General features: G+C 44.6%; 1 protein-coding gene across 2 annotated transcripts in view; it reads left to right on the top strand.

Annotated features, from left to right (window-relative positions):
• Positions 1-24,540, top strand: part of grin2ca (glutamate receptor, ionotropic, N-methyl D-aspartate 2Ca) — a 95,275-nt gene that overhangs the window by 54,415 nt on the left and 16,320 nt on the right. For both annotated transcript variants that reach the window (XM_034144172.1, XM_034144170.1), the window contains 2 exons: positions 4,185-4,396; positions 22,985-23,153. In XM_034144172.1, coding sequence (XP_034000063.1) covers positions 4,185-4,396; positions 22,985-23,153 — 381 coding nt within the window. The remainder of the gene's footprint in view (positions 1-4,184; positions 4,397-22,984; positions 23,154-24,540) is intronic.

Here is a 24,540-nt window from a genome sequence, read left to right as displayed (position 1 = left end):
TATTCCCACATGGTAAACTGTGCAGATTAAGCCTCTTGTCGAGACTATATAGATTACTCGGAAGTGACTGATAAAGGGCTTATTGATTTATGAAAAAGAAAAACATATTTATATTCTACAGATGATACAAATGAATAGACTTTGTATTCCCAGTAGTAAGAAATAATGAATAAGGCATTTCATATTGGTTACTACTTGGGTTTAGATTTTGCCTACATCTTAATGGATAAACAAATGAGAAGTGTATGTACAGTATGGGGACACCATATGTCAACCATTTTATGTACCTTTGGAGCTCTTTTAGTTGTTTTGTCCTGTTTTTGTATCTTATTTCATAAAGTTTATTAAAAAAAAGATTTTTTTTAAACTTTGGGTCAACATTTTTGCAGATGACAAATAGACAAATACACAAATAGGCTTTTCATTGCGGTTATTCATATAGACCAGGGGTCGGCAACCCGCGGCTCTCGAGCTCTGGCTCCCTTGAGCTTAGACAAAAATAAGAAGGAAATAAAAGAAAAGTATTTGTAGTACTATATACATTTTGTTGCACGGTTGAAAATGTTTCGTATCTTGTATTTTGAGGTGATACTGTGACACATAAATAAAAAAAACGGTTTTAATTAGGTCAACTAAAATATGCGTCATATCCTGCTACGGTCCCGCGCCAGCGCCTTTTCTTGCAGGTGAATAACCTGATCCCCGGCTCGATGAGCGAACTATGGATAAATCAAAGAAAATAAAAGTATCGGAGGAACACAGAGGGTTTAATTCTGCGTGGTTAGAGTTATATGCTTTCAAGCAAACGATGCTGGCTCACCGGTATGTTTGATATGTGGAGAGAAGTTGTCAAAGGTCCTGCAGCCTTTACGTATTGGAGGAAAAACACGGAAGAGGAAGATAGCTGACGATCTTCAGTCATAATTCAATCACTTAACTCTTTTTAGGGTGCAGCTATAGGTTTTATTTATTTCAAAGTGGGTCAATTTTAATTGTATTTTTTTTCTTCAAATGTGCAGAGGACTCCCCAAGTGCTGTGTTGATTTATTTTAAAGTAGACCTGTGTATTTTTTTTAATTCTCCTTATAAGAGTTATTTGTTTCTTATTAGAGGTTAACAGTTTTATATAATGTAATAAATGCAAAAAAAATGTAGTTTTTGTCTATGACATAACAATAAATACAACTTTATAAGCTATCAAGCTATCAAATATGTTTTGCGCCTTGTTGGAAAAGGGGGCAAAATGGCTCTTTTGGTCAAAAAGGTTGCAGACCCCTGATATAGACTCTTGATTAAATTACCAGAAAACATGCTATATTGCTATATATATATATATATATATATATATATATTTATCATTATAGAGATATTAAAGAATATATCAGGATAGAAAATGTTTGCCATATCACAGAGCCCTATCTCAACATGACAGTGCCCCCATGCACAAAGTCAGGTCCATAAATAAACAGTTTTTACCCAATTTGATGTGTAAGAACTTAATTGTGATCTGAACCCCATCCAACACCTTTGCAATGAACTAAAGGCCCTGACACACCAAAGCAAAATCAAATAAGTAGTTGTGACAGGGCCAACTGTTGTGTCGCCTCATGTTTGCCTGCATCTTGGCAAAAAAGTTGCACACCACCAAGAATACAGCCAACAGCCAGCTATTACGTACGTTGTGTGCCTTCGTGATAGGTGATTACTCCCCCTGGAGTGGTAGTCTGTATTCTTTATTCAAAAGGAGAAACTGATATATATATATATATATAGAATCTAAAAATACAGCGCAATATAAACCTAGAGCTAAACGACGTCCAAACTCGACTGACATCTGATAATCGGCTTTGTCAGGGCCTTACAACACAGATTGCGACCCAGACCTAATCACAGTTTTGGACTTCCCTGATGCTCTCTTCGCTGAATGGGACCAAGTCCCTGTAAATCCTTCCAAGAATAATGGATGGTTTTGTAGTAGCAAAAGTAAGTAGATTAATACCCATCATTTTGGATTGGCATTAGTATTACCAGATTTAGCATGCCACGTTGTGCTGAGTCCTGCCCAATATGGACAATCATACCATCTCTTCATACTATTTTGTTACATTTTCAGGCTCTTTGTTTATTCTAAATACCTAGTTCTTTAGTTTTTTCCCCCAAAAATGTTAAAGGGGCCCTATAATGCTAATGTTCAGGTTCATATATGTATGTTTGCCTCTACTGTGACATGTTTACATGCTTTAATATTCAAAAAGGTCTTTATTCTTCTCATACTGGCTGTGCTGCAGCACCTCTTTTTTACCTTCTGTCAGAAACCAGAGCCCAGTCTGCTCTGACTGGTTAGCTGACCGGCTGTATGGTGATTGGTCAAGAGCTAAGAGATGTCCCGCCCCTTAGCCTATAACAAACAATGTGTTCCAAAGTGGTGTCACTATTTTACAGAAGTAAACAAAAACAGTCCAATGTTGGCATTTCAGGCAGGGTGGTGAGTGTGTGGGAGAGAAACTCCTTCTGGAGACCATTGCAGACCATTTACATGCACAAAAACGTATGTAACACTCTACAAGAAATAGAAAACACCAAAAAGCAAAATAGGGACTCATTAATGCTGTACAGTTAATCTAAGAGTCATTTATATTGCCTACAGAGGACGTTGGAAGCGAATAATCAGCTTTTTCTGTCAGGGCCTTACAACACAGATTGCGACCCAGACCTTATCACCCAACACAGTGTTGGACATCCCTAAAACTCTCTTGGCTGAATGGGACCAAGTTCCTGCAAAGCCTTCCCAGAAAAGTAATGGCTTGCGTAGTATTCAAAGTAAGTAGTAGGGATGCACCGATTTGAAATTGTTCAGCCGATGCTGATTCCGATGTTAACAGTAACAATTTTGCCAATGTCGATATTTTACTGTAACTTATTATAGTATTGCGATCTAGGGCAGCCTATCCCTTTAAGAGAGAGAGGGGATGGGATACGTGTGTAGCGTGTGCATTTGTGGAGCGAGAGAGAATGAGTGAGTGAGCGTGGTGTGTTTTTGAAAGTGGACGGGAGTAGCAGCAGTATAACAAAGTCACAAATATAAACAACGGCCTCACAAGAGCATTGAATGTTGGATTTCATTAACCGATCCTAAAAACACTCTCTACACGGGGCAGAAGTCCAGCAGCACGCTTGAGTCGAAAGCTAATGCTGGTGTTTTGCTTTACCTTCACAGTACAATTCAAATATTAATTATATTTTCTATATATTCATATAGTTGATCATATCATTACTTGTGGTTGATTACTGCATTATAAATGGCAATCCCTGGATACTTTTTTTGCATAATCAATCTTAGTAATTTCATTTCAGCCTTTTCTAGTTACGGAGTTTTGCCTTTGCCACGCATGTGATAAAACGTTTTAAATACAATGTAGTAAAGAGCAGCTAATTAAATCAATCAGAAAAGCGGATCGTTTTGTTGACGAATCACCTCCGTCTAATTTAACTGGCTGCTTCTCATTACTGTGTCTAGTGAATGCTCACAAATGTAAAATCAGTTTGTAATGCATTTGTTGAATTATGGCAGCCGAAGCAGCATTTAATAGCCCCATCAGATTCTGAATAAAGTCAGCAATCGGTGGGATGAGTCCGCATTCTGGCTAATTGGGCTCCAATTGGTCCTCTGCGACCTTCATTGCTTCATTTCCCAGCTGTGAGTCGGAGGAGCACGTTTGTGGAACGTAGTCCTAAACAGGTCACGGGTTCTTCAAACAAATGTTTGATTCCAGATGTTGATTATGTATTCAGCTCATTTCCGCACAACATCCAATTAAAATTAGCTAACTGGTAATATAGCAGAGGGTGGAATTGCTTTCGTTGCATAAGATGTATAATTGCACTCTCTTCATCCCCAGTGACCCGAAAATCAATTTCCCTCCAAATCGACTACGAACAAAATCTCACTTCACTGCACATGCACATATCACAAGGATGTGCGATAACAATGTATACAGTCAGAGAATTGGTGACAACTGTATTAAGATTGGAGGTCAAGATAGACAATGTTATGCAGTTGTGTCATTACTATTCATTGGAGATATGAGTGAGGCAATATGGCTGTATGGTAACCATCTGGAGCTAGATGCAGGGATTTCTCACTGGCTCGAGTTGATTCACCGCTTCTCTCTCAACTCATTCAGGTGGGGACCTTCGAGATGGGGATTCTGCAAATGAGATACCCCGTGTGGCCGCGGTATGGCACTTACTTGGAGCCAGTGTCGGACTACAGGCATCTGACAGTGGCTACGCTGGAGGAGAGGCCCTTTGTCATTGTGGAGGCAGTGGACCCTATGACTGGTACATGCGTCAGCAACACTGTACCCTGCAGACGACAGTCCAACAAGACGGAGTCGTAAGTGATGTTGGCAATAAGAATCAATAAAAAAGTCCCATTTCAACATAACACACTCAGAGCCTAAAGGATTGATTTGCATAAACCTTTTGGGGTGGTTGATAGCTATTATTGTTATTAAAGCAGACAAATCCACATATTGAACTGTCACGGTTAGGAAAGAAACATGCTCTGAAAACTGGGGGTCCTGATTTAGAAATATTAGGCCAATAGGCTTATATAACAGATGTTGCATTCACAATTGGTAGGTAATTTTTGGGTTGATTTGTACAATGTAATGATATCATTTCAAAAGAGACGACATTTTAATCTATCAACCTTCATGAACTACCAAAACGCATGCAAATTTGAAGTGTGTGGTCATGTTATTGACAAATGATCCCAAGATCAGGTACTTGCTTGCTGAGTGGAACCAGCCAACAGCCAAGTATCATTTAGGCCAGTTGGCAAGTTAGATATAGCATTATTGGGAATTAGCTAGAGCTCAATTCCCATTTCACTGGAAGAATACCCTAGTTGCATATCGCTGACTGACTGTTTTTTACACAGCTACTAAAAATACATATTTTCCAGATGTTTGTTCTGATCAACAGGAGTTCCACAAAAAAAAAGTAGTTGTTTATATAATATATTCTTGCGCTGTCAGATCTATTTTTGCCATTGTCGACGCCAGGAATACAATGTTACAATACAATACAATACAATGCCAGGAATACAATGCCAGGAATCCATGTTTAATGCATTATCATTATAAAATCAATTGCTTAACACAAAGAATCCCTGTTATGCAAAACCACTTTATATCACTGTACGATCCCGAATGCACTCTCACATGTTAACAAACCCCTCTTAATTGATTTTGTATCCAACTTGAGAGCGCCATTAGGTATGAGATTAAGATGCTCTTCCCATGCCATTAGCCCAGGCATGACTTCTTATCACTCAATGAGGTGAGATACTCATTAGTCTGCTTGGCCAGAGCGTAATATCCCAGGCATCACCCTGTGACCCAGTCAGGGAAATATATGTGCTGCATAGTAGGGTATCAATTAGATGGGTTGATTAGGCCATGTCATCAATCCTGAACACCTAGAGACTGATATTGGTGTGCATTAGTGGGGGAAAGAAGCCATTATCCATTACTGACAATAGTGTTAACCAGATGAAGGGGGCACAAGATGAGGATCACGTCCCTTCAGTGTTATAAGACTAGTGCTTCATTGCTCATGCTGACCAAATCATCCTGCTGGTATAAATTGCATAACTCTACAGTTTGTCGGGCTAATGTTCATGGAGGTGCAAGAAAATCCAAGGCAGAGGCAGATAAAGTCAATAAGAATCAATCGGTACTGTGGTCTGCTGAAGTACGAACACTTTAGACAAGTCCGAATCCCAAATGCAAATTGGTCTGTCTCTGGAACCTCTCAGTACATATTTGATTTCAAATGTTTTTGTATTAACAATGTATCAGCATGTGAGAAAGCTGAGCGACAAATTACCAGGTTTTTCTGATATAGATATCCAAAAGTAGTTTTGGTTGTGATCCAGATAGGGCTGTCCCCAATTATTTGACTAAATGTTTGTCGGCTCAAAAAGTCTTAGTCGCATAGGAAGAAAGAAAAGAAAAGGAAAAAAAGGAGGGACCATCGGAGCGCAGCTTCCCGAATGCCGGCTTCATTGCAAAACATGGAGCTTAATTACCCCTGGCAATGTGTGTTCCTTTCTCATAATCCGAGGAAAACAACAGCAGTTTGGCAGTAGCCCAGCCTTGTATCAACAATTACAGTTTAGAACTATAATATATATAAATTCTTACCCCAGAAAAACATAAATTAAAGCTTTAATTTCATGATGAGGGCGTAATGTGCGGAGGTATTTTTGCCGACGTTCACATTTTCAGTGTTTCCGTTTACTGTGAAGTATTTATTGGGTTGTTATATTCAGATGTTTATGTTTATGTTTATTAAGGATCTCCAGTAGCTTTTGCTCTTGACAAAAGCTACTCTTCCTGGGGTCCGACACTTAAAACAATACAACAATAATACAACAATAATACAAAAACATTCAAGACATAACTCCTGACATCATTAACAATATTAACAACATTAAAGGTGGGGTAGGTACGTTTGAGAAACCGGCTCGAGATCGCTAGAATTTGAAAATACACAACCGGAGAAAATCTGCCACTTCCTTATAGAGCCCCTCCTCCAACACACACGAACGCGCACATGACCAATGAGGGCACGAGATAAGTTTGTGCACAGATGGAAGGCTGACAGGCAGGTAGGCCATCCAGTTATTTTAGCCGGGCCGGCTAAAATGATTGGTCGTGCTTTTTACAGTACTACAGCTTCCACAGATGACATTTTTTTATGGATTTTTTGTCAAAGCACTTAAGATATTCATTGCTATCGGGATGTTAAGAGCATTCCATGGAATATAACAAAAAGTGTATCTCGAGCCGGTTTCTCAAACTTACCTACCCCACCTTTAACAACATCACCAATATCATCAACAATTTCCCACATCATCAACAATCTCATCCACTTACAACTTCAATCTCAGCCAAGGATGAGTGCACAAGACACCCACCAGTACAAAGCATGAGATCAGATAAGAATGATAGAAACTAAAACTAAATGTTCACTGTGTGTCCTTGCTGCTTGTTCCAACACACACTAACCCTCCTTACCAGAGCTTCTGCTGTTTACACCGCTGACCGCTTCGTCCTGCGCCGTGACTCTCATGCTCTTTCTACATTTGACATTACATTTATATTTAAAAGATTCATTATTACGCACCATGCTGTTATAATCAGGGGTGCACATAACTGGTACGCAGGTACGCATGCGCGGCAACAATCTGAAATGCGTAACGTCACTTGTGTCACAACGCGCCTTTGCGTACCTGATAGGTCATCAAAACAAAACACATATTTCGCCTACACATGTTTCTTGTCAATACTCAGTGGAGTAAATTATTAGACATGTCCAAAAAAAACAAAGACATTAAGCAGCCACTTTGCCGTTTCGCTCCCTGCTAAAATCTTCAGACTTTCTATGACTGATTGAACTGGGTGCTGGCCGTGCCGCGCAGGACATAACCGACGGACCTGTGAAGCTTCACAGGAGGCAGAGGCTTAGATCACTGGACGACAGAGTTGGTCGCCGTGTGCACAGACGGAGCTGCTGTTAACGTCGGTGTGTACAACAGAATTGTACCAAAACTACGTCAACTGGCTGCGGTGGGAGACTCCCCTATGCACATTCTGTGCCCCGCGCACACACTGGAGAACTGCGCAAAATCAGCTGATCACAACGTTCACGCTCTGTGGTCAAGCTGCTGCAGTTTTATTTACAACAAAGTGGAGTAAAACACACAGCTGCAAACTTACTCAGGCTGTTAATGGAAGAGTTTGAAATCAGACAGAGGTGGAAGAAGTGTTACTCAAGTAAAATTAGAAAAGTATTATCATCAAAATCTAGTTAAAGTAGCGACAGTAAAAGTAGATTGGTCCATTTCATAATAATGTATATGATATGTTTTATAATTATTGATCATTAAAGTGTTTAAAAATTAGTTTGAATGACTTTGTATACTGCAGGGTAGCTTGTGGATTTACTCCAGGTGGAACTAAAGTCTGATTTAACACTTGATTATATTTTCACATCATTCATCCACATCTGTAAAGTAACTAAAGGTATTAAATAAATGTAGTGGAAGAAAAGTACATGATTTACCTCTGAACTGTAGTGGAGTAGAAGTACAAAGTAGCATAAAATAGAAATACTCAAGTAAACTACAAGTATCTTAAATTGTACCTAAGTACAGTACTTGAATAAGTGTACTTTGTTACTTCCCACCTCTGAAATCAGATATGACTTCAAGTCATGTGATAATTTCTTAGTATTTGATCCTTCAACTTGGCCTCAGGAAATGCAAGGACTTCACAGTTTTGGCAACAAGTTTTGGAGAAAGCAAATCGGAGGCTTACAAAGAGACAGGGAGGTGCATCTTCATCATCTTCATCATCTAGCATGCAAGAAGTGTAAATAGAGGACAGTGAAAGAGACACTGAGGAGGACAGTGAGGAAGACTGCACTTATTAACACCACGCTTCATGTGGGGTGAGTACCAAACGCTGTCTCCTGGTACTCATCTGAGTAACTCACTCAAAAAGTTATGTGCACACCTGGTTATAATAACGTTCTTTCCCAGCCCTTGAAACTGAAACTATTTTAGGATAAAATTAAATAAATAATATTAATAATCATAATCTATCATATAAATATGACGATTGGTCAACTAATCGCCAGAATTGAAGACTATTGGTCGACTAGAAAAATCTTTAGTCGAGGGCAGCCCTAGATCCCGAACACCTCAACAGCACTCCTCTTTAACAGTTTCCATCACCAACGTGCCCAATATTAGATAAACAGTTGTGTTTGGCCCAGCATGAGTCCACTGATTTACAGAGTCCACAGTCCACTGTAAATCTGCCCCAAGTGGAGGGAGGACTAACCAACATATGTTGCGATGATTGCTGAAGTCGACAATGCTTTCTGCACTACTAACAGTCGGACTGAAGAAAGAAATGTGGGCACATTAAGACAATGGCTGCATCTACAGATCCTTTTCAATCAATATTTGTCAGTGGACTGTTTTTTTTTTTTTACGATTAGCTAATTTGTTTAATTTCAGAAAATAGTGAGAATGCCCTTTGAACTCTCACAAACCCCAAAGTGAATAATTGCTAATTCTGTTCACTTAACTTTCTAAATATAAGCAAATGACAATGATATAAAACAAAGCAAAGCAGCTATTACTATTTTTTAGAGAAATACACATCATGCTCTTGCTAAGCGTACGGGTTCAAACTATGAAATGGCAACACCAGCACCAATTCCATGAAACCATTTTTTATTTTTTCTGAATTGCAATCCCTTTTTACTCGTCTGTAGACATGTGTGGCAATAATGACACATCTGTGATACCAGCCAGCCAATTTATCACTTGGCCTCTGTTTGAACCGATATGGAATCGTGTTCTCTAATCCTCGCAGCAGGGTCACCTTTGTTTATCTAATTCTCCTCCCCGCCCTAATGTTGTACCACTCGAAGTGTACACAACTCAGACCCACATCAGTGCTTTCTGAATGGGGAGTCATTGTTCATGGCAGGCTCTTCATTCCAATCCCTCAACCGCCTTCAATGTCATATACGGAGCCAGCATGGTATACCATCTGTGTAATTCCCTCATTTGTTCTCAGAGAGGCCTGACAAACAGCCAACAGCGCCTGTCTCAGACCTGTTTGAAGCAGCCTAATGCAGATAACTCCAGCTCTTTTCCTTTGAGCCATTCATGTTCTCCAGCAGGGGCGGGAAAATCTTCTTCCTGACTGCCTTTGTATTGCAGGCATACTCTTTTCCCTTAGAGCACAGTGGCGGAGATTAATTCAGAGGTAATGCCCTGTAGAAGGGTTGTATTGACCTGGGAAGATAATGTCATCATACATTAACTGTGTTCAATGCAAGCTAGATCATAACTTGATTTAATTGAAGCTGAGACGTGTTGCTGTATATATGAGCTCCCCAGACTATCGAAGCAAGACAAAGCTCGACTTAGCAACGTTGATGCAATGCTTTAAAAGTTGTAGTAACTTTAATAGTGTCCCGTAGCGTCAGTATACTGCATATACATTCATATACAGGGAGTGTAGTACTCTCATGTTTACAAGCTCACTGGTTAGTCACACTTTGGACAGAGAACTTACTCAATACCGTTCGCTACAACTGTTCCCAAACCTTTTATAGCTACTTTATCATGAATGGATTACCCAACAGGCCTCAGGGCCTAAGAGGTCTAGGGAGCGTCAATCAGAGCATGTGTGTGAAGGGACTGTTAAAACAATTTATCAAGTGAAAGTCCCTGTTCTTTCAATAATTCTTAGAGGTCTAAGGAGGTAAAACTTCACGAGAAAGAAAAAGCTTATCTTACGACCTGAAGGCTAGGGTTAGAAAACAGTTACCACAAGTGAAATGCCTTTTTGCAAGGGACCTTACTTTGATCTGCTTCAGAGGAATGACAAACAGAACAGATACAAGATAATAGGCAGTTTCAGGGTGTGAATGTGTGTGTGCCAGTTTTATAGGGTGGCTATAGTTAGCGGCGTCCTGGTGACCAAGTGGTTAAGATGCACATCAAACATTTTTTGCAACTGTCCAATGCCTAATGAACGTAGAAAGGTCCCCAAAACAAAATATTTAAAAAAAGAGCAATTAAAGCTAAGAGCTGTACTCGAATCAGAATCTGTCCGACCTAAAGATAAGACTATTTGTTCCATTATCTATTTTCCTCAGTGGCGGTGCCCTGTGACTGGCTCTGGGTCAGCTTTGGAAGCCCGGCTCAAAGCCGATCATTGAACTGGCCGTACACAGGGACCTCGCCACTTGAACTTGCTTGGCGTAACCTCTTTCCAGTAGGAACTTGGCTCATGACACGACTGTCAACGGGGACATACTGAGTGCATCACGGCCAATTTTGGCAACCCGTCGGACCCGTCTTGAAACAAATACCCGGTCACATTTACGATGCTTTCTTGTTTTGACTTGTCATGACCTTTCATATAAAAACAAACTGTGTATTTATCAAATTTGATCGAATCAGACTTGAAGAATCTCCAGTCTCGCAAGCGGTCACCGACTTTCAACTATTGCAACTATTTTATAGCTAGACTATATACCCTGCTATCACTATGAGGCTTGGACAGAAGGCCAGTAGAATAACTGTACTTTTCAAACGTTTCATGGGTAATGCAGCAGTACCGTTCTTTAAAACAATTGAGTTTAAGGTCAGAACAAACAAACTGTTCAACTGTAGCTAAAATATTGTTATATCTCTCACAGGCTCCGCCCTCTACTGGACTCTATGGGTACTACCTTATCATGCAAGCATTCACCTACTGAGATTTCTATAGACCTAGCCGGCCCCGGGGCGGGCTTACCTGAATGCGTGCGCATCTCACTTCCGTATAAAAGGAGGCCTCGCCTCCTGACCACCATCCTTTACTCTTCAGCGAGCGGAGGTGATAGCCTAGCACTGAGGCCGAGACGTACAATTGGGAGAAAGGAAGTAGAAAGAGAGTATTTTTGTGAAAATGGAGCCACTTCTGGAGCATCGTAGTTGCCCGTCGTGCCCTGGACTGATTGCGGGAGCAGACCCGCATCGTCAATGCTTCCAGTGCCTGGGGCAGGGTCATGCCGAGCAGGGAGCGGGCCAGACACCGGCCTGTGTTTCCTGCTGTTCGATCCCGATGCTGAACCGCCGGCATCGTGCGGAGCACTTCTTAAGGAAGTTCGGCCCGCAGGTGCGCGGAGAGGAAGAGGATGTGGACCTCGAGGTGGTGGACATGGACGACCTGGAGGAGGTGCCGTTCGAATTTGTCCTTCCGAGGGACCGAGTGGTCGACTTCGCGGAGGAGGATGACGACATCTTCTTGTCCGACACCCCCGGTTCTGACAGCCAGGAGGGCCCAGCACTCAGGTCTGTGCGACTGGACTTCCCAGCGGTGATGACCCAGGCAGCGGAGCGTGTAGGCTTACCGCTCCCCCCACCGCTGCCGCCGAGGCCTGTAAGCCGCCTTAGGCAGGGGTTTTACGGCCCGGTGCTTCCGGCGCAGCTGGCTTTCGTCTCGCCCCCGTTGCCAGACATCTGGCAGTGTGTGGAGGCGACATGGCGACGTCCATTGAAGACGAAGGCCGCCATAGCATCTATGTCGGGCATTGTCAGGGTGCAGGGCCGATCAGACACGGTGTGTTCTGGCGTGCCCCCCCTCGACGAGAGCCTGGCGGCCCATCTGTTGCCATGATCAGCTGGTTGGGCGGAGGGGAAGAAACCTCTGCCCCCGCTGCCGCGGGACCGGGAAGCCTTGGAATATTTAGATAAAATGTTCAGGCTCGGTTCACAGATGGCGGCTGCGGCCAATAATCTGGGTGTGTTGGGCGTCTCCTTGATTACTCCTCGAGCAGACGCCCCCGCTCTCCCGTCTCAGGACAGGGATGATTATCCGGACCGCTGCATAGGTCAGATGAATAATCTGATCCATGGAGTGGCCACCGCAGCCGGGCGGGTGATGTCCTTAGCCACAGTGGCGTCTCGTCATGTGTGGCTGGGACTCACCGCGCTGCCCAAAAAAGATCGAGCAGATCTCCTTGGAGCCCCAGTTTCCACGGAAGGGCTCTTTGGGTCTATAGCCTCGGTCACCCAGCGTTTCAGCCGTCTGGAGGAGGAGAGGCTGCAGCTTAGCCGCATGTTGCCGCTGGCTGCTCCCCAGGTGTCACAGCGTCCTCCGCGGGCGGCGGAGCGCAGCGCAACGGTGAGACGGAGGGAGAGGCGCCGGTACGAAGGTCCCGTGTCGGTAGCACCCTCCGCTTCTTCAACCAACCCCATGGGACCAGCGTACCGGCACTCACGGGGGTGGGCTGCCCGGCCACGGCAGTCTCAGCAGCAGCAGAGAACCGCCGGGTGGGGAGCTCCGCCAACACGCAGCTGACTGGCGGAGGGAGGAAGCGTCTCAACGGGTCTCTCCACCCAGGACGATAGGGTGAATCCCACCTCCTCCCTGTTCAATGCCCAGGTCCCTGTTATTAGAAAAACTAATAAAGAAAGAGGTGATCTGTATCCAAGTCTGAGTGTCATTTGTTTTCACAATCCTGCACTCACACACATTGTTGACTGTACATATTCCCCACTCGCTACCCCGGTTGTTGCTCCTGTAAAGGAGATAGCTAGTGGGCATGCGCAGATGAGAGAGATAAACCGCAGGAAGTGCTATAGTAGCGCTATGCGGGTGCAGGGGCTTGTTAGTCGGCGCATTATGGTTAGGGAACACACTACGCCTAGAATAAGGGCTCCAAGTAATACAGTTTACCGTAGTGGTAAGAGCTGCATTATGGCGGAGCCCGCGCTCTCTCAGGGGCCCATGGTGTGTTCAGGGACCTCATGTGAACACATTACGTCAATAAAAACTCCGGTTAATGCTGGTTACCATGGTAATGAGAACAGCGTTAGGGTGGAGCACGCGCTCACACAAGAGCGCGCGACGGTGTGTTCAGGGACCTCAATAAATAATCGGCCCTTTCTGTGTCGATCCTCCATGGGCAAATCTTCCTTTCACGGGGGATTTTGCGGCGGAACGGGTCACCAGAGAGTATCACAGCTTTATAGCTGCGGCCCCACAGCTAAGGGCTTGTCCATTAACTCAATATTATGGGGAATGGAAACTCAGCTGTGTACTGTCAGAGTGGATGGACAGGAGACCTCTCAACAGAGATTCAGGCTTTGGTGCAGAAACAGGCAGTGTCTGTGGTGCATCCTCAGCAAAAAGAAAGGGGTTTTTATTCCATGTACTTCCTGGTTTCCAAGAAGACAGGGGAATTCAGATCTATTCTAGATTTGCGCAGCCTGAATCTTCACATTTGCCGCAGGAAATTTCGCATGTTAACTATCAAACAGTTAATGGGGCTAGTGCAGCCGGGCGATTGGTTCACCACCATCGACCTGAAAGACGCATACTTTCATGTGGAGATTGTGCCAGAGCACAGGAAGTATCTGCGTTTTGCCTTTCAAGGGATAGCCTACGAGTACAACAGACTCCCGTTCGGCTACTCCCTATCCCCACGCACATTCAGCAAATGTGTGGCCACAGCGCTTCAACCGCTGCGCGCCCAGGGCATGAGAGTTTTCTTTTACATAGACAACCTCATAGTCATGGCTGGGTCCCGGGAACAGGCAATGTTTTGCACAGCACAATTGATCACACACCTAACCAAATTAGGCTTTGCGATCAATTGGGAAAAGAGCACCCCCATACCTCACCAACAGGCGTTGTATTTGGGAGTGGTGCTCGATGCAGACGCGCTGCGTGCCACCCTGTCAGAGGCGTTTGGATCCCAAGAGGCACAAACGGCGGCTGGTGACCATCCCCCCCTCAGTGGAGGGCAACCTCCGGTTCTGGGGGTCTCCCGGGCGCCTCCGGAGGGGGTCTCCACTGGGGCGGGTAACCTCCTACATCACAGTGTTCACGGACGCATCCAGAACAGGATGGGGAGGGACCTGCCTGAAGAGGGCTATAGGTGGGCGCTGGTCTCTAACAGAAACACGACACAGCAACCTCCTAGAGCTACGGGCGGTAGTGTTAGTCCTCCAGCATTTCATGCCCCTAATTCAAGGGAGACATGTATTGGTCAGGAGCGACAACAGCACCACAGTGGCTTATATCAACAGGCAGGGCGGAGTCCGCTCCGCCGCCTTGTTGGCCACAGCGGAGAGGCTGTGGTTATGAGCATCAGAGGTGGTATTATCTCTGAGAGCCCTCCATATCCCGGGACTGGAGAACAGGGGGGCCGACCTCATGTCGAGGGGCGGCCCCCTGCCAGGCGAATGGACGCTTCACCCGGAGGTGGTGAAGCAGATCTGGGCCCAGTTCGGGAGAGCGGAAGTGGATCTGTTCGCCAGCCGGCGCAACAGCCACTGTGCCCTGTGGTTTTCCATGGCCCTGAGCGACGACCCGCCTTTGGGGGTGGACGCGTTTGCACACGAGCCATGGCCAAGGAAGCTGCTATACGCCTTTCCACCGCTGCGTCTCATTATCCCTCTCCTGGGGAGAGTGAGGCGAGTACGTCTGGCAGTCATTCTGGTGGCACCGGATCGCGTCGGGGCTCCGTGGTACTCAGAAATGACACAGATGAAGGTGGGCCAGCCCTGGGCGATCCCCCAGTTCTGGGGGGCGATGTCTCAAGAGGCAGGTGCAATCGGGGCGTTACCCACTCTGGGCCGTCCTCTTCAGGCTTGGCTCCTGAGAGGGACAGGCTGAGACAGGGTGGATTGTCTGACAGCGTTATTCAGTCTATCCAGGCAGCTAGAGCAGAATCCACCACAGCCTGTTACAGGCCAAAGTGGCTGAGATTCCAGCATTGGTGTGAGGAGCGGGGAATAGAGCCCCTATCTTGTGAGTTGGGCTCTATTTTATCCTTCTTACAGTTACTGGTGGACAGAGGGCTTGCTCATTCCACAGTGAAGGTGTATGCAGCAGCCATCTCGTCCTGTCATGAGGGATTCAACGGCAGGTCAGCCTTCTCTCATCCACTGATGTTGCGGTTTTTACAGGGGGTCAGGAGGCTGCGCCCGGTGGTGCACGCCTCCGCCCCACAGTGGGACCTGCCGCTGGTGCTCGAGGCTTTGGTCACGGAGCCTTTTGAGCCTCTTGAGCTATCCTCCCTGAAAGCACTGTCGTGGAAGACGGCGTTGCTACTTGCCTTAACGTCAGCCAAAAGAGTGTCCGAGTTAACCGCTCTGTCGGTGCACCCGAGCTGTTTACTGATTCGGGGTGACCAGAGTGGGGCGAAACTCAGACCGAACCCCTCCTTTGTGCCCAAGAGCCTAAGGAGTGAGTTCAGGTCGAGGGCTATTCAGTTGGGGGGTTTTAGTCTTCCACCCCATGGTGGGGCTAGAGAAGCTAAATTACACCTCCTCTGCCCGGTGCGCGCATTAGCATATTATGTAGAGCACACAACTACCCTGAGACGCACTGAACAGCTGTTTGTGTGCTTCGGGTGCGGGGTGACTGGAAAAGCTCTGTCCAAGAAACGCCTGGCAGGCTGGCTTTGCGAAGCCATTGCACACGCCTACAAGCAGGCAGGGAGAGCCTGTCCCATGGGGGTCCGTGCGCACTCCACACGAGCTGTGGCTGCATCAACAGCCTTATTCAGCGTGTATGTGCGGAGTGTGGAGGATATATGCACGGCGGCGTCTTGGTCAACGCCAGGCCCCTTCATAAAGTTTTATCTCTTGGATATGTCTGGCTCTTTCTCAACGTCTGTGCTTGCTGGGGCAACACAGGACTGGTGAGGAGGGGGGGGGCTGTGGGTCAGTGGACCCCCTCCCCGGGCGTAAATGCGCTTACATTTCTCCGGACCCCTGGAGGGTCGTGGGGTGATGTAATGCGCTCCGGGCCCTTACAGGGCTGAAGGGCTCCCCTCGCCTGCCTGGGGGGCAGGAGGGGGAGAACCCTCCATACTATAGTCCCTACACACTCTGCACAGGATCAGTGGCGGAGTGGGGGGACATAGGGGGCACTTGCGTTCTCCCCGTGCTCTTTAGGGACTCAGGAGGGAGAGTGCATAGTGAACCCATACAGGGCTGCGGACTTTCCCTGTCTGCCTATGGGCAGACGTAGGGGAGTCCTCAGCACTATTTTTGAGCACACTTTTTTGCGAGGCAAGCGCGTCAGGGTGTGCTCTATCGGCCGCAGCCCGGACTTCTCCACGGTTACAACCGAGGGAGAGGTGAGTGAGGCGCAGTGGCTGCTAAAGCCGGTCAGGGACAGTGAGGTGGAACAGTGAGGTGGAACGGTGTGCTGGACGACAGTGTGTGCATACATCGGGGCTCCGCCCACTGTACCCATAGAGTCCAGTAGAGGGCGGAGCCTGTGAGAGATATAACGTTGGGTTACGTATTGTAACCCTTGTTATATTAACACAGGCGGAGCCCTCTACCTTGGGGGCACTGTCTGTCCTATACCGCTCGCTGAAGAGTGGTGTAGGATGGTGGTCAGGAGGCGAGGCCTCCTTTTATACGGAAGTGAGATGCGCACGCATTCAGGTAGGCCCGCCCCGGGGCCGGCCACGTCTATAAAAATCTCAGTAGGTGAATGCTTGCATGATAAGGTAGTACCCATAGAGTCCAGTAGAGGGCTCCGCCTGTGTTAATATAACAAGGGTTACAATACGTAACCCGACGTTTTGTTTATTTTAATTACCTTGCAGCGTGTAAAATTCCCTAGACCCCTTCGCTGCAGATGTTAAAATGTTGCATTTCAGTTTCTTAAAATGTGTCAAATGTACAGCACAGCTGGGGAAATGGAGTGGGATTTTCTTTTAATTTTAATTTGGTGAAGGCTAACTATTTTACAGAATAATCCCCTGCTTTACAACTTGATCAAGAAGAACATATTTCAGAGAGTGTTTTCTTCTTGAAAGGGAAACAACATTCATAGCTACAGGTACACAGATGGCCACTGACAGTGACACACAGACACTGAAATAACGTACTTTTGTCTGTCATCACCTAACCATCCATAAAGCAGCTTCCAGACAATATTCTTAAACAATATCCGCACTTTGAATACATACCTCACACATACATTTAACACAATTCCACATTACAAAAACATTCTGCCAGCCAACTTAAAGGCCAGACATGAACCCTGGCAGCTGGTGAGTTGGGGGATGTTACAGTAGGAGCGCTGTGTTTACTCGTGGTCTGCTGGCAGCCATGTTTGACTCTGAAGTGTTCATTTGTTTGGGTTTGTTGTGGCTCAGCTCTGCCTGTTCGTCTGATTGCCTCCCAGTCCTGATGTGTGGCTGCAGAGTCCATTAGACTGAAGGTCTGGGGGAGGTTAGGGGTGACGTATCATTAGTGCTCTCTGCATTGCGCCCATGGCTCACTAGTTCGCTACCGCATCACCTCACACTGCCCACCTTATGCGCTATAGAGGTGTGTCTGTTTGGGTTTCTCTGAGAGCAAAATAAAAGTCTAATGGGGGACCATAACCCGTATGTTGATACATATAAACAGAGAAAATGGATCGTCAAGTTTTTCTAAAAATATTCTGCTAGGCTGAGATAGACAGCAATTCTGAAGCTTTTCGAGTTTTAGGAATACATCCCCCAATACACAGCAGTAGTTAATTTGCTCACTGGGAAAACTCACGACCCAATGGGCTTTTTAGGTGCAGTGGCCTGTATTAGTGTTTAACTACAACTAATGGTTGATATTACTACAAACAGAATATTCTCACGTCTATGAATCACTGATTGCTCATAAAGTAGAAAATATGGTCAGTTCCTGCCACCAGAGCGGATTCTGACCTTTTCAAAGTTTATTTACATCTTTAGACCAAATTAGCTTCTTGTTATACGCAAACCCCAAAAAGCTTCCTGCAGGCTATTCTTCCAACTAATGATAACAAGCAACCAAAATATCAGAATAAAATGCCTTGAATTTCAGGATGCTAATAAACAAATAAACGTTCAACAAGTTTTCCCCTCTGATGGGATTATAAAATCCCATAAATTGTGAGGATTACAAATGTAGTTATTTTGCCCAATAAAGATAGTAAAGTCTATTGCTTTTGGTCTAGTGAGGAAACGAAGAATAAAACTTTTTCTATAAATCAAATCGGGAGGCTGTGGCTCAGTGGATAGTGATGGACTTCGAATCAGGGGGTAGCGAGTTCGATTCCCACTGCGGTCAGCATGTCGTTGTGTCCCTGGGCAAGACACTTCACCCCAAATTGCTCCTGTGGGGATTGTCCACAGTACTCAAGTCGCTTTGGATAAAAGCGTCTAACAAATGACATGTAATGTAAAAAAAAAAATCACAGTCCGAAGCAGTACACTAGGCTGTCTTCTGCCCTCTTCCTGACTCACTGACATCATCCTGTTAGTGTGAAACTGAAGGACATTTTCATCCCCACGTTCCTGGTAATCCTGCTGGTAAGTAAGAGGGAATAGATGTCAACCCTTACGTCAGCCTCTTGTACTTTGTATGCTGAGCCTGAAACTGTTAAGCTTGAGCTGCGTGCTCTGTCTGGATATCAGAACTGTATAAGCAGGTACGCCGTGTCTTTTTATGCCAGGGTCACTCAGGCAGTTTGGCAGGTGATCGGTATTACTCTCATTAAAACAGTTTAGCACACTGTAGTCCACACCAAATCCAAGTCTGGGTCAAACTTGGGTCTGGGTGTTGCTTTGTTTCTAGAATATTTAAAAGATGCAATGCATAGCTTTTGAACAGCAATAAGAGATGTGCCGCAGTAGACTCAACAACTACAACAAATACATTTCAATACAAACCGACAGCTTGACAGTTTTTACATTTTGTTTTAAATTCTATTATCTTTTTTCTTTTTTTTAATGTGGTTGACACCTGCATAATAGAATGGTGCAGTGACGTGTCCTAAAACCCTGAAGTAAGCTGCGCATGGGTTCCCTCAACAAAAAAGCAATGGGATTTCTCCATAGGATTTTGGAAAATAGCTCGAAATAAGGTCTGTGGAAAACGAACCTGTTAGATAAATGCACGCTTTGTTCAGCCGGATAATTTCCACATGTCTACCCTACTTTTATAATTTTCCAATCATAAATCTATCGATCATAAATCTATCGATTAGATTTATGATTCGTCTGCAAAGTCACAAACCCTCAAAGTACACCCTGTAGCGAGTACAACTCTAACACAGAAAATACCTGTCTATGCTGCCCCAGAACGCCTCGTTGAAGATCTTTATTTTTCCATTTTTTTCTTCCTGGTCTAAGTGACGTAACGACGACCAAATGGACCAATTGATCCAAATGGACCAATCTGTGGAGCTCCTCACACACCAGGATCCCTTGGCGTCACTATCAAACGCAGTGGGGGGACCTTTAGCGTCAATTTTTAACTATCAGGGAGTCCCATTGACTTGCATAGAGCTCCCTGAACGTTGGTAATAGACGAGTTGGGATCGCGGAGAAACACTCACTCAGCCTTGTCTTTTCTCAGCCGCGCTACTCCGCGGAGTTTCGCCGGCACACACACTCACTCAGCCTTATCTTTTCTCAGGCTGTGAGTGTGTGGCGAACTGTGTGGCGAACAGCCTGGCTGTGAGTGTATGTGTGTGCTGAGTTCCGCGATGTCTCGCTGTCTCGCAGACCCCACGCAGCAACCAGGAAACGACACCAGTAATACAGCTCACACTGTCCGCTCCTCGATCCTCAAAGGGCGGAGCAGCGAGCCCCGCAACGTCCCGCCAACACGGCACCCAGACCCCACGCATCTGTTTGTCATTACTGGTGTCATTTCCTGGTTGCTAACAAATGCCATTGTAACACATATTCACTGATATTCCGCTGTAACGGTGGTGGACTAATCAGAACAGAGTGGGCGAGCTGACCAATCAGAGCACAGTGGGCTCATAGGCAGTGGCGGCTGGTGGAAAATATTTTTGGTGGGGCTATGGAAATGGTGACCAAACCATATTAGGGTGGTCCGAGGGGATACCTTGTCCTGGACATAGTTTCTACAGTATAAACTGTGCAACAGTACAGTAGGCCCACACAAACTACAGAACACCGGGGCTTTGGGAACACTCAAATGATTTAATTCCCATTTAAAATCAGGAGACTAAATACGAACATTATGTGTGTGTGTGTGTGTGTGTGTGTGTGTGTGTGTGTGTGTGTGTGTGTGTGTGTGTGTGTGTGTGTGTGTGTGTGTGTGTGTGTGTGTGTGTGTGTGTGTGTGTGTGTGTGTGTGTGTGTGTCATACTTGCCAACCCTCCCGATTTCATTGCCCTCTCCCGGTTTCCTCCCGGGGTCATATTTCTCCCGATTTCTGACAAAATCAGATTTACTCACGACTGTTTCCACTCGGACTTTAATACAGCTACACCATTGTTTGGTTTCCATGGTAGCGCGTCTCTTTAGCAGCGCACGCAACTCAAAGTCTGAGAGGGTGAGGAAGATAGTCACAGAAAACTGAACAAGAATCGACAACTCGACCCTCTGCTCACTCCTTTCCTGTAAAATACAGGTCCAGCCCACACATATTCTCCATGGTGCTATACAGGCATTGCACTTACAACTACAATAAGCATGTAAATGTTAATCTACAGCTCCGGCGATCCACTAGCACCCGGAGTCTCCACCTGACTGTAGCGTCACCTTGGATACGAGTCCAAACAACTCACAGACTGCATTGGGCGCTGAAATTGGAGCCCTATGACCATCACATCTGACGACGCTGATTGGCTGAAATTATGTTTCGGCGGCATAGTTTACAGATAGCAACAGTCAGCAATGTGTTGGCTGCTGCTGCACTGGCTGAGGGCTCCTTTCTTAGCGCCCAGACGAGAGAGGGTAATGATACACGGGCAAAGATTTCAGCGGCCAGGCAGGAAACATGTGACTTATCAGTAACTTTAGATATTGTAACACAATTTTAAACGAGATTTTATTGTAGATTATACATTTTACTGATACCAACTATATAATATTTACCTTGTTCATTAAAAATAAAATATATATTTATTTTTTAAATATATTTTTTTATTTATTTTTAATTTTTAATGACAATCAAACATGTGGGAAGAGGGGGGGCGGCGCCCCTAGCTCCCCTAGGGGCCGGCCGCCACTGCTCATAGGTAGGGGGGGGGCAGGAGCTCCAACAAGCCATTTAGGAGTGAATACACATACTATACAGAGATGCTGTATGAGAAACCAATGTGATTTTGGAACATTGAACAATGTAAATCTATTCTAGTAGACCTCAACAATGGAATTATGATCAGTAGAAATGGCCATGTCATGGGACCTTTAAGGTTATGGTTTATCGTATTGTCATATTGATATTCTGTACAAACTGTGAAGTCCACTGAGACAAATGTAACATTTGTGATATTGGGCTATAAATATACATTGATTGATTGATTGATTGATTGATTGATTGATGGACCATTGGTTGGACCAAATTACCCATTTGATTGCTTGAGCTTTAGTTCTCGAAATTGTTATGTTGATCCTTATGTTTTTTTTGTAGACCAAACAATTAATCATGAATTTATATCCTATAATCTTGGCAATGAAAAACTGAAGTCTTAGATTCTCATTGAATACATTATGACATTACATTACGTTATGACATTTTGAGAATGGTGGCTATGGCCACGTTGTAATTATCCAGTCCAAACAATAAAGCAAAGAGTTTCACTCCTGTCTGCCATTGTTTGTTGTGATTAATTTACGTCGGATTTGTTTTGGTCCACCCAGCTGTCTGTCCATCTGTCGAGGCCGTGACACAATGTGCGAGCCTGTGGAGTGGCTCCTACTGTCCCTCCTGCACCCCTCCCAACACCCCTCCAACAAACTGACGTCAGAGCGTCTTGTTCTCTCATCAACTCCGTCACCTGCTTTAAATATCTTACTTGCTCATTCTTTGCTAATGTTCTTGTTGAAATCTGTGTAAGGACTAGCTGTAAAAATGCATAACATTATAGCACACAGGTGTTTTTGATTATCACGGTTATGCAATAAAATGTTATTAGTTTTTTTATATGCATGATGCATGTTTTGTAAAATAGCGGTTTTCTCAAATGTAGTGGACTGTTGAAAGTTATAATTTTCCTTTCTTCAGATATCAACCCTACATATTTAAATATTATTCAATGTTGCATATGAGACTGTTTATTTTTCCCTATGAGCCTTGATTATACTCGGATTTCCAATGATACAATCCAAATTATTTATTGGATATAATTATTGGTGATTTCCAATGTAATTGATAAAATATAATGAGAGTTTAATGGCATCATTTATAACAATGACAACTAAGCAGTCTGGGTCAACATAAACCAATAATGTGAGAAAAAAATCAGTTCTCACAGAGCTAGACACTGCACTGACCTCCACATGAAACTTGAAGAATAAACTTCTGTTTTTGATCATTATAACCAACACATTCTTTGTTTTTCCATCTTATTTTGCCTTTCAGCATTGTGGGTCACACTGAGCCGTACACTAAGCTGTGCTGTAAAGGCTTCTGCATTGACACCCTGAAGAAGTTGTCCCGCACCATCAAGTTCTCCTACGACCTCTACCTGGTCACCAATGGCAAGCACGGCAAGCTGGTCCGAGGCATTTGGAATGGGATGATCGGAGAGGTAAGAAGTACCAGCAGTTATGGCGCATTTCCACTGCAAGGCCTCGCACGGCTTAGCACGGTATAGTTACTGTAGGCCTTGGTAGGCCAGGCCCACTTTATGCTGTGTTTCCATTACAGTTTAGGAACTGGGGTAGTAACTATAGTAACGCAGTGTAGGCGGAGCAGTGAAGTCATCTTCAATGCGAAACACAAAACCAACATCAGCCGTTAGCTGTTAGCCCTCAGAGCTCACAGCTCCTCATATCTGTTCAGAAACTAGACAAAAGTTAAACAAGTACAAACCACAGACTGTCTGTGTCATGGAGAATATAGTCGCTGCTTTATTTATGTCTGTATATTGTTGTACAGTTGTTGTGAGTGTGGACGGTCGGAGCATATACACTGTTAGCTTAGCAGATCTCCATTCAGAAAACACGCATTTTAAAAGGTTTTTCGCCTGCCGTCTGTCTGCAGACTTGTCAAAGCATTAATTCATGGTTTTTACTAACCGGTATCAGTATGTTGTTACTTCGGCATCATTTTGAAACATGTATTACAATTAAATCACGGTAAAATATGTTCATTTTGTTGTAGTTGCCAGCGATTCTCTCACTAGTTTAGCATACTCAGCCCGGTTGTTGGCCCGGAAAGAACCTCGATTTTGGAGAGCCAGAAAAACTGTGAAAAAGTACCCGCTAGCCGGAACTACGCCAAGTGGAAACGCAATCAAAAACGGCACGCTTAAACCGCGCTGTAGTGGAAATGCCATTAGTTTCACATGGAGCAGCCCCACTTCACTCCACAGTGGCACCACTATTGGGGCTTTCACACCAACGCGGTTCCAGGGCCGGTTCGGAGCTAGAGCCTGAAAAGCACCGTTTTTTCCTGTTCACACCCAACCCAGTCTCACGGCATTTCGTGTTATTAGTCACGAAATTAATTTAATCTATTGATTCGTGTTCACCAACACGATTTTCACCTTTTTTTCGTGTCACACAGAACGATTGTAAATGCAATGTATTTCTATTGGTAGTATGTTTCGTGCCTGCAACACGTCTTTTTGTCCGGTCGGGTCTTGGAAGACCAGAAGCTGTGTGGTTCATAAAAACATGTTCTTACTCAATATCTTACCCTAAGCCTAACCCTATCCCTTTTATTTTAAATTGTATAATGTCTGAGTTTTTTTGCCGTCAGTGAGGAAAAGAAGGAATACTGAAATCTGTATTTTATGCCATCTTTTTTTCCTTCTAATTTGTTATTATTTGGTGCAGGCACGAAACATACTACCAATATAAATACATTGCTTCTAAAATCGTTCTGTGTCAGAATACTGAAATCTGTATTTTTTTAAATGTCTTTTTCCTTCTAATTTGTTATTATTTACATTGCTTTTAAAATTGTTCTGT

Source organism: Trematomus bernacchii, unplaced genomic scaffold (assembly GCF_902827165.1).
Source record: "Trematomus bernacchii unplaced genomic scaffold, fTreBer1.1, whole genome shotgun sequence".
Lineage (NCBI taxonomy): Eukaryota > Metazoa > Chordata > Actinopteri > Perciformes > Nototheniidae > Trematomus > Trematomus bernacchii.
This window is presented reverse-complemented; position numbering and strand designations above follow the sequence as displayed.